The sequence below is a fragment of the Amphiura filiformis genome, chromosome 1 (assembly GCF_039555335.1).
Source record: "Amphiura filiformis chromosome 1, Afil_fr2py, whole genome shotgun sequence".
Classification (NCBI taxonomy): domain Eukaryota; kingdom Metazoa; phylum Echinodermata; class Ophiuroidea; order Amphilepidida; family Amphiuridae; genus Amphiura; species Amphiura filiformis.
The window spans coordinates 53,096,295-53,112,327 of record NC_092628.1 but is presented as its reverse complement, the minus strand read 5'-3'; the positions used below and the strand labels follow the sequence as shown (position 1 = coordinate 53,112,327).

Here is a 16,033-nt window from a genome sequence, read left to right as displayed (position 1 = left end):
AATATCGTTTTAAGTTATGTAAAATTGTGTAAAATGTCTATCCTTTGTCGAACACAATTTCTGTGTAGCATGGAAAATCATTTACATAGGATTTTGAAGACAAAATGTGATAATTTTGTGGAGATACAGAATGCTAGAACAAACAAAATTATATTTTTTCTGGAATGCGTACACCGTACGCTTGGTATTCCTACTGATTTCGATACTGAAATAATTCTTAAGATGATGTTCTTTGAAGATTTATGTTGGCATTTCTAGAGTCTGTCATTATAGGCAAACATGTAGGCTCATTTCACAATGTACAAGACAAGCCACGCGCTGTGTTGTAACTGTGCTGCTTGGATTCGTAGGGTCTATTGATCAACGTATTATTCATGCTTGCTCAACTGAGGATAATTTGAAAACCAGCAACTCGCATGGTACAATGGGTGGAAGCCGTTTCCAGTCCCTCCATACAAGGTCCCTGTTTATATAAATATATTTCAATACGTACATCCAAACGTCCGTGGAAATTAATGAGGTGGCTGGAGATGGAATAAATAATAGCTACTGATGAGGACAACTATATAAACCTTTTTGTTTTTTCACTGTCACACAGGTATGTAAACTTAAATTGATACTAATCTTGTAAACAGTAATGTTGTCTTTTAGATTACATAACCGTGGTAAAGTTTAGACTCGCTATACGCCGTACCTATATAGGGTGTATCAAAATAAAGTATACAGTTTGAAAAATGCCACTAGATTAAAAAACACGAGGTAATTTGGTCAAAATGCTATAGTTGACAACTGAATCAACATCTTGTCCTCCCATAACGGTAAAATCACTGGCGTGTGACCGTTAATAAGGAATCAGTGGCTATTTTAGCGAGCCGAGTAAAAATGCAGTTGTGCAAAGTCAATTAAAATCAAAGCAACATGAAAATCAGATGTTTAACCACTTTCTTTACAGTAATTGACAGTCTTAGACTTCCACATCGCCACCAGGGCGTGGCCATCATTCCTCTGTATGCAGATGCCAGCTCTCCTCAACATGACATTCACACCAAGATATACAGACTATAGTAATCTTGTTAAATTGGACTAACATTATAAAGTTTGTAATGATAATTTTGGTGAACAATTTCCAATATTTATTTTTTTAATTTATTACTCGAGTACAGGATAACCAATTTTATGAACTAGCATTTTTACTTATTTTGCCGACATTGCCATATCTCAACGACGCCAGATGCTAATTTCACGATTTTAAGCAAACATTTTTAAAGACAATACCTGAGAAACATTGGTAGGGCCGCGTTTTTTACGGAGACATCCTGTAGAGCGTACTTACTGACTGCCTGACAACAAGACGGATTTTTAGATTTCGAAAATTGTATTGAAATCGGACAATGTATTATTTATATACGGTTGATATAGATTTTTTGGTGATTCAATAAAAGGTACGATTTCATTGAAAATATATTCTGACTTGAATTTACTTAGAGAAAATTCCTTATGAATAAATAGTTGAAAATCGATGTAAAAAATTCAGTTATTTGTAAAGCTACATATTTCTTCGTTTCATTGCTATATAGAAGTGCTTTATATATTTGCATTGTTGAATAAAGAAGAGTGCAATATTCTAAGCATATCAGATAGGTTGCCCCCAGCCTTCAGAATGCTTTCCGTACCTTATATGACGGTATTCGTGTACCGCGATAGGTCAAAAAACAGTTGCAAAATGTTATTTCTTGATTTAGTACCATATTAGTACCATATTGATAGTTATTGAATGTTTGATTGTTCATTTGAGTTATTGAGGTATTTTAAACTGTAACAATACTTCGTTGTTCACGGGCTTTTAACCATTGTCTTATTTACGTAAGCATGGTAACGGAAGTTACACAAACCTCACCAAGGACCAACAATTTATACTTGGCTAATAATCGTTCAAACATGCGATTTTCAGTAGATTTTGCTAAATAAGAAAGGAAATCGGTATTCTAATCTAAACATCAAAATTTGAACTCAATATCAGTTGTAATATTTTTGCAGGAACAAATATAAAAATTATTGGGCCTAGACAATCCCTTTCCTATCCTCGATGTTTGTTCGACCACCTTTACCGCGCGTAAGATGGTCGGTCAAAATCATCGTTAAAATGAGTTAAAATAATATCCTTACGATTATCCCAAGCCATTTGTGTACTCGAGCGTTTTAGTGCACCGAGAAAAAATATTTGTAGTAGGGAAAGGGCTAGACAATGTTGCACAATGTTAATATAAAATGTTTAAAACGTCTCCTAGAGTATTTTCCTGCCAAAGGAAGTTTGGAAAGGGGGCTATGAAACGAGCTCCGATGGATGGCTGTGTGTCTAGCTGTGAGGTGTGTGTGTGTGCAGAAAATGTTAATCTTTTTATGTTAGCCCTGTCTTCTTTTTTGATTTCCTGAACATAATTTGCTGGATTTCGATGGGACTTGGAACCAATGACCCCTGGGTTCAGTGACATGTGTGATGTCAACTAGTGTGAGGTCACATCGAGGTCATTTTATTATTATTATACGAACCATTGCAGACCGAGAACTGTCGCACTTCTGTTCTGGCGGGAACACATTTTACGCACCGCGTAATTACTAATCTACTTGTTCATTATTTTAATGCAATCAAAATTTCTCATTTCATGCCGGGGCTATAACATGAGATTGAGGCTTATTTTGCGCCGCATGTTTTCTCATCTTTTTTCTCACCTGTAAGATATTGACACCTTAAGCATAAAAAAACCACGTTTTAATGGATGACTTTCTCGATTTGCCACGTCCCAGAAACCAGGCTTTCTGGCAAATGTTTTAGCTATTGGAGGACACGACGTTCAATATCTCCTATAGAGTTCTGTGTTTGAAAGCCTATCAATCACTATATGCTCACAAAATCACACAAATGCAGTGCCAGGAGGAAATTAAAGTCTTTCAAAGATTTTTATCGGTCTTTTCATTCAATCTCGATGGCAATGATCTCATTCTTTTGCAACTGAGCATACCTGTCTTAGCCTTCATCAATGAGCAGGTACTTTCATACAAAATGCGCCAAACACAGTAAGCCTTACCTTTCCTGCTTAGAGAAGTGCTGTAATCATTACAAAAGAATAGAAAATAATCCTATTTCTTTATTATTTATCTTTGTTAATTAACATATATTTTAACTGCTGATAAATCGTGGTTGGCTGTCCATGATACCTGTTAAATTCAATGTTTTATGAATATAATTCTACCACGCAGAGGGGGTCACGCAGCAGAATTTCACATCACCTGACTTAGCTAGATTTCGAAGCTCTGCTCTTCAAATTCATGTAAATTTCAAAGTTTATACATTTAATATATTTAATATGATACTAATTTTTGTTATAACCAAATGGTACACGAAATATACTAGCTTATTACCTATACCCTCAATACGTCTGGGCACAAATTTAAATAACAATACGCTATTTACATACCAATGCGGCCTCGTGCTAATTAAAGCTGCCCCATCCAGGAGTTCATCTATGGCGCTATGTTTGAATTTTATTATTTACTCATGTTGCCCTACTACTAAATATAAAAAAAACATCAAAATAGTCCAATATCGTTTTAAGTTATGTAAAATTGTGTAAAATGTCTATCCTTTGTCGAACACAATTTCTGTGTAGCATGGAAAATCATTTACATAGGATTTTGAAGACAAAATGTGATAATTGTGTGGAGATACAGAATGCTAGAACAAACAAAATTATATTTTTTCTGGAATGCGTACACCGTACGCTTGGTATTCCTACTGATTTCGATACTGAAATAATTCTTCAGATGATGTTCTTTGAAGATTTATGTTGGCATTTCTAGAGTCTGTCATTATAGGCAAACATGTAGGCTCATTTCGCAATGTACACGACGTTCAATATCTCCTATAGAGTTCTGTGTTTGAAAGCCTATCAATCACTATATGCTCACAAAATCACACAAATGCAGTGCCAGGAGGAAATTAAAGTCTTTCAAAGATTTTTATCGGTCTTTTCATTCAATCTCGATGGCAATGATCTCATTCTTTTGCAACTGAGCATACCTATCTTAGCCTTCATCAATGAGCAGGTACTTTCATACAAAATGCGCCAAACACAGTAAGCCTTACCTTTCCTGCTTAGAGAAGTGCTGTAATCATTACAAAAGAATAGAAAATAATCCTATTTCTTTATTATTTATCTTTGTTAATTAACATATATTTTAACTGCTGATAAATCGTGGTTGGCTGTCCATGATACCTGTTAAATTCAATGTTTTATGAATATAATTCTACCACGCAGAGGGGGTCACGCAGCAGAATTTCACATCACCTGACTTAGCTAGATTTCGAAGCTCTGCTCTTCAAATTCATGTAAATTTCAAAGTTTATACATTTAATATATTTAATATGATACTAATTTTTTGTTATAACCAAATGGTACACGAAATATACTAGCTTATTACCTATACCCTCAATACGTCTGGGCACAAATTTAAATAACAATACGCTATTTACATACCAATGCGGCCTCGTGCTAATTAAAGCTGCCCCATCCAGGAGTTCATCTATGGCGCTATGTTTGAATTTTATTATTTACTCATGTTGCCCTACTACTAAATATAAAAAAAACATCAAAATAGTCCAATATCGTTTTAAGTTATGTAAAATTGTGTAAAATGTCTATCCTTTGTCGAACACAATTTCTGTGTAGCATGGAAAATCATTTACATAGGATTTTGAAGACAAAATGTGATAATTGTGTGGAGATACAGAATGCTAGAACAAACAAAATTATATTTTTTCTGGAATGCGTACACCGTACGCTTGGTATTCCTACTGATTTCGATACTGAAATAATTCTTCAGATGATGTTCTTTGAAGATTTATGTTGGCATTTCTAGAGTCTGTCATTATAGGCAAACATGTAGGCTCATTTCGCAATGTACAAGACAAGCCACGCGCTGTGTTGTAACTGTGCTTGATTCGTACCAGGGTCTAATGATCAACGTATTATTCATGCTTGCTCAACTGAGGATAATTTGTAAACCAGCAACTCGCATGGTACAATGGGTGGAAGCCGTTTCCAGTCCCTCCATACAAGGTCCCTGTTTATATAAATATATTTCAATACGTACATCCAAACGTCCGTGGAAATTAATGAGGTGGCTGGAGATGGAATAAATAATAGCTACTGATGAGGACAACTATATAAACCTTTTTGTTTTTTCACTGTCACACAGGTATGTAAACTTAAATTGATACTAATCTTGTAAACAGTAATGTTGTCTTTTAGATTACATAACCGTGGTAAAGTTTAGACTCGCTATACGCCGTACCTATATAGGGTGTATCAAAATAAAGTATACAGTTTGAAAAATGCCACTAGATTAAAAAACACGAGGTAATTTGGTCAAAATGCTATAGTTGACAACTGAATCAACATCTTGTCCTCCCATAACGGTAAAATCACTGGCGTGTGACCGTTAATAAGGAATCAGTGGCTATTTTAGTAGACCGAGTAAAAATGCAGTTGTGCAAAGTCAATTAAAATCAAAGCAACATGAAAATCAGATGTTTAACCACTTTCTTTACAGTAATTGACAGTCTTAGACTTCCACATCGCCAACAGGGCGTGGCCACCATTCCTCTGTATGCAGATGCCAAATCTCCTCAACATGACATTCACACCAAGATATACAGACTATAGTAATCTTGTTAAATTGGACTAACATTATAAAGTTTGTAATGATAATTTTGGTGAACAATTTCCAATATTTATTTTTTTAATGTATTACTCGAGTACAGGATAACCAATTTTATGAACTAGCATTTTTACTTATTTTGCCGACATTGCCATATCTCAACGACGCCAGATGCTAATTTCACGATTTTAAGCAAACATTTTTAAAGACAATACCTGAGAAACATTGGTAGGGCCGCGTTTTTTACGGAGACATCCTGTAGAGCGTACTTACTGACTGCCTGACAACAAGACGGATTTTCAGATTTCGAAAATTGTATTGAAATCGGACAATGTATTATTTATATACGGTTGATATAGATTTTTGGTGATTCAATAAAAGGTACGATTTCATTGAAAATATATTCTGACTTGAATTTACTTAGAGAAAATTCCTTATGAATAAATAGTTGAAAATCGATGTAAAAAATTCAGTTATTTGTAAAGCTACATATTTCTTCGTTTCATTGCTATATATGAAGTGCTTTATATATTTGCATTGTTGAATAAAGAAGAGTGCAATATTCTAAGCATATCAGATAGGTTGCCCCAAGCCTTAAGAATGCTTTCCGTACCTTATATGACGGAATTCGTGTACCGCGATATAGGTTCGAAAACCAGTTGCAAATATTTTATTTCTTGATTTAGTACCATATTAGTACCATATTGACAGTTATTGAGTGTTTGATTGTTCATTTTAGTAATTGAGGTATTTTAAACTGTAACAATATTTTGTTATTTACGTAAGCATGGTAAGGGAAGTTACACAAACCTCACCAAGGACCAACAATTTATACTTGGCTAATGATCGTTCAATCCCTTTCCTATCCTCGATATTTGTTCGACCACCTTTACCGCGCGTAAGATGGTCGGTCAAAATCATCGTTAAAATGAGCTAAAATAATATCCTTACGATTATCCCAAGCCATATGTGTACTCGAGCGCTTTAGTGCACCGAGAAAAAATATTTGTAGTAGGGAAACGGCTAGAAAATGTTGCACAATGTTAATATAAAATGTTTAAAACGTCTCCTAGAGTGTTTTCCTGCCAAAGGGAGTTTGGAAAGGGGGCTATGAAACGAGCTCCGATGAATGACTGTGTGTCTAGCTGTGAGGTGTGTGTGTGTGTGCAGAAAATGTTAATCTTTTTTATGTTAGTCCTGTCTTCTTTTTTGATTTCCTGAACATTATTTGATGGATTTCGATGGGACTTGGAACCAATGACCCCTGGGTTCAGTGACATGTGTGATGTCAACTAGTGTGAGGTCATATCGAGGTCATTTTATTATTATTATACGAATCATTGCAGTCCGAGAACGGTCGCACTTCTGTTCTGGCGGGAACACATTTTACGCACCGCGTAATTACTAATCTACTTGTTCATTATTTTAATGCAATCAAAATTTTTCATTTCATGCCGGGCTATCATGATAGCGAGGCTTATTTTGCATGTTTGTCTCATCTTTAGATAGAAAAAAACGGAAGATAGTGACACCTTAAGCATCAAAAACAACGATTTAATGGATGAGTTTCTCGATTTGCCACGTCCCAGAAACCAGGCTTTCTGGCAAATGTTTTAGCTATTGGAGGACACATCGTTCAATATCTCCTATGTGTTTGAAAGCCCATCAATCACTATATGCTCACAAAATCACACAAATACACTGCCAGGAGGAAATTAAAGTCTAAGATTTTATCTGTCTTCTCATTCAATCTCGATGGCAATGATCTCTTTCGTTTGCAACTGAACAGAGCTGTCTTAGCCTTCATCAATGAGCAGGTACTTTCATACAAAATGCGCCAAACTCAGTAAGCCTTACCTTTCCTGTTTAGAGAAGTGTTGTAATCATTACAAAAGAATAGAAAATAATCCTATTTCCCGAACCACCAAAGTACGTAGTTATCCATTTACAGTGGGAAATGATTTTACGCAATGAAAAAGTAGTACTATACATGCCTGTACAAGAATGAAATCATTTTATCAAAGATAAAAGAAAAAGAGGAAACAGTAAATTGCATGAAAAGATAAAGAAGAAAAAGAAACCAATATACGATCGTATTACTGCCTATAACCATTAGCATGATTAGAATAGTTGACAGCGAATCAATTGCAGAATGTGTCCTACTAAAAACATGGCAAATAAGGTTGTATTGACTTTTTAAAACGATGAAACAAATAAAAAAGATTAATCTGTCTGCCTCATCATTTTCTGCCCATCTCCACATTTTCGCACACAGGCGTGGGTTAAAGATTGATTTGACGGGATAATTCCAATTGCCTACTTTGGCCTTTTGTCGATCATCAATCTTCATTTCTGGGACTGTCATCAATGAATGGTCAGATTTTCTACGTGCATGACTGCCCGAATTGGCTGGTCATTTGTTTATAGTTATTCATATCCATGTAATGTTAGAAGGGATGATAATTGACTAAGGAGGGAAGGAGAAGAAGAATGAATGTAAGAGGTGGCAGAAAAAGAAGAACAGAAGAAAACAAATGAGGTGGAGCAGGAGACAAAGAAGCAGACGACAGACGAAATTAGGATTGAGTAATTGAAAAATGAGGTCACCAACGTGAACTTAAATTACTTAATGAGAATATATTAAATGTTAATTTAATACACTCTCAATCTAAGAACTCACCGAAAAGCTTCATTAGCAAACTCGCTTTATAAAATGGTTCATTAATAATCACTACTAGTTTGTGCTTTTATATAAATCGGACAATTTTGTGTTAATATTCTAATCTGTCACTGATGTGTTTTGTTAAGGGTCGGGATGATTGATTACCTGTATTTACTCATCACACCGTTGCAATAATAAAGGCTGGCCTTTATGAGAGTGCCCTACATGTTAGATTCTTGATCTTTATGCTTAATTCTTATTTGAATTGCCAAATCTCGGAAAAATACTTACATTATGCTTTGATTCCATGATGTTGTCAATTATTGTTACACATCATTAATTTTTTTGACTGCAACTTAATAGCTTGACCTGTTTAAATCGCTTTTGACAGCTTCTTGAAAAGTAAAGATTACAAAAATAGACTTATGCATCTTTAAGGTGGTACTACACCCATTGATACATTTGTGACTATTTTTGCATTTTTCTCAAAATATAATAACACACTGGTAACAAAAGTTATGTATATTATAGGGGCAAGGAATCCAGTTATTACATAGGAATTTAAGTGACTCAAGACAAGCGGTACGTTATTTATGATAAGAAAAGAAGTACCGCTAGAATGTACCTCATTTCTTAACATATATAATGAACCACTTGTCTTGAATCACTGAAATTTCAGTGAAGTAATTGGATTTCTTGCCCCTATAATATACATAACTTTTGTTTGGTACCAGTGTGTAGTCATTTTTTGAGAAAAATGCTAAATTAGTCACAAAATTTATCAGGGGGTGTAGTACCATCTTAAGGGCATCTGCCTAGGAATTCAACTTGTACACCTACTTCTGCAAGACTTGTTTTCCATTATATTTACATAATACGAGTATATCCCAATATTACAAGAATAGATGAGCCGAAAACTCGTTAATGTTTATATTAATTATTTATATTACTTTTTCATCGATTAGAGCCATGTGTTCCTTTTCACACCACCATCATGACTTCTGAAGTAAAATTCTGAAACCTTCCCCGAGGAAAATGTTAACCACAGACTCCGCCAAATTAGCTGTTCACACCTTAGTCACATCTAGACTCGATTACTGTAACAGTTTGTTAGCAGGTATCAACAACAATCTCCTCAAAAGACTCCAGAACATTCAACGCACTGCAGCTAGGTTGATCACCAGAAAGCGAAAATACGACCCCATCTCTGACGATCTCATCAACTTGCATTGGTTGCCTGTTAAGCAAAGAATTGACTTTAAGATCATGGTTCTTACATACAAATCTCTCCACCAACAGGCTCCTGAATATCTTTCAAGCATGCTCCAGATACAGACTGACCGCAGGCCGTTACGTTCCTCCTCTGCACCACTATTATTCGAACCCAGAACTCACCACCGAACATTTGCAGACCGTGCTTTTACATGCTACGCACCTCGTCAATGGAACCGGCTACCGAAACATATCAGAAATGCAAACTCTCTTCTCATTTTCAAAAGACTCTTGAAATGCCATTTGTTTAATGTTGCCTATGGACTGTAATTTTATTTGGTTTAAGTGTTTATCAGCGCCTTAGTACAATTGTTTGGTTTTAGGCGCTATATAAATTTCAGTTGTATTGTATTGTATTGTATTCCCCAAAATTGAGCTCCCGGCAAACACAAAAATATTTTAGAACTTTTTGAAACATTTTTACATTTAAATGTTGGGTTATATAAAGATAATGAAACCTAACGTTTTAGAACATTTTTTTGAAAAAAGTCACTGTCGTCTTTATAAAAATATATTACAATACAAGATTTGTGCAAAAGAAAACTTTTTTTACGTTTAAATAATATTAGTTGCAAACCTTATGGAAACATGTCAGGTTACTTTTGCGCGCTCACTTTGAAAATGTTACAAAGACGCTTTTGCTTGCTGGGTTTCAAGTTCATCACCTTGTGTATAGCATACCAAGCCCCAAAAGGGCTTGCATTATTATTTCCATTATGTCTTAAACGTTGATTGAGAAATACAATTTCAGTTGGTTCTCATTTGAAGTTGCAGGTTTTAACTCACATGGAAAAAGATGTTTCAAAACTTAGGTTATCCAAAGCTATGCTATTTCTGGTTTAACCAAAATCGAATTAACTAAAATTAAATCGTTTTCATGGTCATCTTTTCAGGGAGATAAATAACAAGTGAAATTCTTTTCATCTCGTTGAGCAGCTCCATTGTTGTTGCCCACGCAGTTGAAAAGATCTCAAATTTTATTTACCTCCCGCAACCAACCAACCAGGAAGATACTAAAGCGTGTGTATGAACTTAATATTATGACAAGTATCCGATACGATATGCACGAGTTTACGCCAGAGAACCAAAATGTAATTACTTCAATACACGCTACATTAGCTTATATCTCCTTCCGAGCGCAAAAGCGCCACATACAGCACAGGTTATCCTTAATCTTGCATTGCTACTCCAAAACAAGATCATAAACATTTCATATTCTTATTTCTTACAGATTTATGCTCGTCTCATCTTGAACCCATATGGATTTCATTCTGCATTCGCTACGCTTTTTGTGTCATTGTCATCTCCGCTATGAAGCAGTTACACTGTCTTGCCACCCACTCCAGGAGTGCTGAATTTGGAAGTAATTAAATTGCACCAGCTTTATGTCTCTGTAGACACATCTTTATTGGCGTTATTTTTCCAACTCACTTCCACACTGTTGAATTCGGGAGTAATTAAGTTGTACCGTCTTCATGTTCCTCTAGACTTGTATCTCTATTGGAATAGACAACCTTGGTATCATCATAAATGGCTATCATTAAAAGGTCACCAGCGCTTCATCTTGTAACCGCCATTGTTACCATCTTACTCCTTATGGCGTTTACCGTATTTTCAGTTGGGATATTTGCGGATGATAAACCTGGTAGAGCCAACGGCGACACACCTGAAGAAAAATCATCAGATGAAGTAACCACGAGGGGTATACATTATTTTCAATCTATGGAGTCGATAGAAAGTATAGAAGAGGATGGAGATGATTTCTACATTGTTGTATTTGATGTTGGGTCTACGGGAACAAGGGCACATGTTTTTCATTTTGGGAGACAACCTGAAGGTAAGAACAATAAAGTATATGACAATAGGGTACGAAGATTGGATAGACAATGATTTGAACCTGCGTTTAAATGTAGGTTTGATATGGTTAAAAATTAATCAGTTTTGAATGAAAAAGTTAAAAACAAATAAATAGACACTGATATGATCCTGCCTGAAAGCTATTCGTTATTGCCATTTTTGTCAAGATACTCTTTCTATCCTCTGATTGTGACTAAAAGTTAAAAAATCTTGAAGGAATTTCAGGTATTTTGACGAAATTCATAGAATTGTACATCTATAATCTTAATTAAGCGAATGTTTGTCACTTTGATGGCACCCGTTTTATAACCATGCAGTGAAGAGTATTTTGCTATAGGATTCGTCCTCATCTCATTCTACTTTTTGCCCACTACTGTCAATGTTCAGAGATGGTAGAACTAATGAGACGGGATAACTTGATAATGTTTAGGTTAGCAACTATTTTAAACTGTTGGGATTTGGTAGTTCACAGCATCTTGCGAATGGTAGTGGGCTTTGGCAAAAATTGATTTGATCATTTCATAGCGAGTATGTAGAGGAATTCAAATATCACAGATATACTTTTGTGGGTCTCGTGGTTCTTGAGTTATGTTGTAAAGAGGGCTGAAACACCAACACTTTTGTAAAACGTAACTGATTAATAACAATAAATCAGAGAGCAAGTTTTCAAAGTATATAATTTGTAGAATGAACTTTTTGCAAAACATCAAAGTGTTATTTTTCATTAATACGGTATATTGATTTAGATAATGACAATCTATTTTTTTGCTTCGACCAACAATACCTAGTCTACCCTTAATTTAATTTATACCAATATTCTTGCTTGGATTGTTTTTCCGTAAGACTGCGAACTTTTAAGTTCTCTCACTGTGTCTCTTTTAATCCATCCCCGCAATGCGAATGTACGGTATTTATATCAAGTAATATCTTTTAATTTGAAGACAATGAAAGCTATGCATCGCTTCTTATTTATATTTTCTGTTTGTACAAGGAAATATAATATATTTACACTCACAGAAAGAAACATAGAGACATACACGTGTACTGCATTGCGATAACTTGAATCGAATTCAAGAAAAAAGAATAAGAAAACGCGAAACGGTTTATATCAAGAAAAATATGGGTTTTTTCATTATGCCGTATTACCTTACTGTGATAACAGAGAGTACAAAATACATTCTTTAAAAATACGACTGCATATACATTACTGAATAAGGATATGGATACAAGAGTAGCAATATTTATGGATTTATTCAAAGCAATGTTGACAAAACAAAGAAAATTGAATTTTAGAGTTTTTAGAGGTCAAAAACCTGTAATGTTATACATCTTAGATACATTGTAGAAATAGCGCATCAAGTCTATAATTTAAATATCTTAAAAAACATGCTTCTGTCTGCTATGGGTACGTGGACGCTTAAGCTACATTTTGCGGTTTTATTTTACATCTTAGCAAAAATATTGCGCTCCATGGTGAGGCGTTAAATTGAATTCAAAGTTACTCTGCAAGCGATGAGCAACATATATCGCTGACCATTGTGATGGGGTTTTCCTTCTAACGTCAAAATTGTCGCACAAGTTAAATGGTCAAAGAGAATTCGTTCATCAGCAAGCGATTGAACTATAAACCGATTTATAATTGTAACAACTGGCATCGCGTAGGTTCAAAAGATACTATAATAACAACCCTAAGCACTTAAATCACTTTGCCATATCCAGTGAAAGCGATATCCTAGATTTAAGATAGGAAATCTTTTTTTCAAATTTTATAGTCTTTTTGTAATCCTGTCGGCAATATGAATATGGATAAAGAAAGTTGTGGTTAGAAAAAAATGAAAACTACGTCTGGCGCGATAGTTTTTCAAGAATAACGTAATTCTACTTTCATATTTTGTTTCCAGCATTTACATTATATTAGATCATATTGTATTCTTAGCCTTTAGTTTGAGACAGGTCAAATCGTTTTCATAGGACAATAATACCAAAATGAATTAATTGATTATAATTATGCTACTATTATTACTACTATGCTGTGACTTTCGTAGGGTGAACCTTCTTTAACCCAGCTATGGGTAAATAGCGAATACTAGCTATGGTTTAAATAGTCGTCAAAGGGAGACACCTTATCCCAGTGTCGAGGAGCTTAAAACTACCTTTTCCCAGCATTTTGGCACTTGTGCCAACTCTTTCCATCTATGCTGGATTTTTTCCAATTGGGTACTTACACCTTGTCCCATTTTGGATGCTCCTACCTACACTACTCTATATTTCATCCTTTTCTATTTTTTCATCCTTCTATCTGTCTACCTTCTCTACCTTAAAACTTCCTTTCGCAACACAGCTGGTTAGGAAAGGTGAGCCAAGTTAGTTGGCTTGGTAGTTTGTTTTTTGTCTGGTGTTGTTTTTGGATTGGAGCTTTCGTCCTAAGTATCGTAGAGGATGGGAGTTCTTATTCCACATACTAGGGTAAAGGCGCTGAATTCCAGTACTGATGGGTACATAAATCATATCACACTGGCGGTACAGGACACAGATCCCCAGTGTGAAGGTGACAGCGTAACCCCACACGGGCATCAGGAAATGGGCGATACTGTCAAATTAAATCCGGACTGTGGACTAAAAGGTTGTCCACAGACGGACAACATCATCCATTTCCTTTTGTCGGGTAAAAGCTAGTGTGGGTGCCAGCTTGTGTTGTGACTTTTACTTTACTTTTACTTCTTCTTGCTGTCCCAATCATAGTGTTTTGTGTAGGATGTGGATTCTCAGGGGGCGCTGAGACCCCCTGTCAGTATAACAGCAAGAGCTGACTTCAAGAACTCCTCTCTTCCAACTCGGAGCTCATCCAGCCTCTACCATGTTATCTCGCCAGTGTGGTATGAGTAGGCAGAAGGAAGGGACACTTTCGTAGGGTGAACCTTCTTTAACCCAGCTATGGGTAAATAGCGAATACTAGCTATGGTTTAAATAGTCGTCAATGGTCAACAGCATTGATGTATGTGTTGCGCCGGAGGAATCAACCGTATGGTCAACGACAAAACACAATTACACAAAGCTCACATCTGGCATCCAGGGAGATGGTTTGTGTCAAGAGGAGGCTAGTACTGTAAGAACTCAGGAATGGCCCTCTACTGTTGGTACGGAAGGACCTGGCCACCCACCGTACTATTTGGCCTTGAATGTAAGCATGAGAGTACAAAGTCAAAAGAAAACGATGGTATCGGAAGGTGCGACCCGCAGGCCGGAAGATACGTCAATGGATACTGGGGAAGAGAGAGATGCTGCTCAGAGTACACCTGTTGGTGATGACAGATCAGGATTAAAGCCTGCTACAGGAAGTCCTGTTCTTGACGGTCCCAGGAAGGAAAGGAACAGCACCCCTTTAAGGAAGCCAATAAATATTGCTACATGGAATGTACGCAGTATGTCAGGAGGAAAGATTGAAGTTGTGGAGAAGGAGATGGTTGCAAACAATATTAAGATCCTAGGAGTAACAGAGTTATGGTGGCTTGGACAAGGGAGGTTCACTACAGATGATGGAAGTATGTTTATCTATTCTGGAAAAGATACTGGAAGGAAACGTGGAGGTGTGGGTTTCATAATAGAAAGAACCACAGCCAAGTGTGTTTTGGGATATAATCCAATAAATGAAAGAGTGATGACTGTAAGACTGCAAGGACATCCTTTAAATATATCTATCATACAAGTGTATGCACCAACATCAGATGCATCAGAGAGTGAGATGACAGACTTCTATGAGATGGTACAAGGAGTTATGGATAGTATACCTAGAAGAGACTTACTCATCGTACTGGGGGATTGGAATGCTAAGATTGGCAAAATGAAGGAGAAAACTGGGTGTATAGGCCAATATGGACTTGGGATCAGAAATGAACGTGGAGACAGACTGGAGGAATTTTGTGAAGCTAATAACCTAGTCATTGGGAACACGTTATTTCAGCATCATCCACGGAGACTGTGGACTTGGATGAGCCCAGGAGATAGAACAAGAAACCAGATCGATTACATCATGGTCAGGAAGAGGTGGAGAACATCACTCCAAAATGTCAGGACACGACCAGGCGCTGACTGTGGTAGTGACCATCAGCTACTTGTAGCCAAAGTAAAACTAAAACTGAGAGCTAAGAGAGACAATGCACCACCTACCAGGTATGATGTTGACAACATTCCCACTCAATATTCAGTAGATGTGAAAAACAGGTTTGATGAGTTACTGAAAGTTAATGAAGAGGAGCAGACCCCAAATGAATTGTGGGAAGACATGAAAGAAGCAGTCCAGAGCACAGCAAAGAAGTACATCCCTAGAAAGATGAAACGGAAACAGCCGTGGATCTCTCAGCAGACCTTAAACCTAGCTGATGACAGGAAGAGAGCAAAGGCAGATGGAGGAAAGGAAGAATGGGCACGCTTAAACAAAGAGGTCTCCAAAAGTGTTAAGGAGGACAAAAGAAACTACATCGAAAGGAAGTGTGTGGAAATGGAAAGATGTAAGGGTGACTCAAA

At 36.2% G+C, this 16,033-nt stretch overlaps 1 protein-coding gene across 3 annotated transcripts in view; it reads left to right on the top strand.

Moving 5' to 3' along the window:
• Window positions 1–16,033, top strand: part of LOC140148753 (ectonucleoside triphosphate diphosphohydrolase 6-like) — a 186,186-nt gene that overhangs the window by 133,114 nt on the left and 37,039 nt on the right. For all 3 annotated transcript variants that reach the window (XM_072170814.1, XM_072170822.1, XM_072170805.1), the window contains one exon: window positions 10,884–11,489. In XM_072170814.1, coding sequence (XP_072026915.1) covers window positions 11,183–11,489 — 307 coding nt within the window. In that variant the 5' untranslated portion in view covers window positions 10,884–11,182. The remainder of the gene's footprint in view (window positions 1–10,883; window positions 11,490–16,033) is intronic.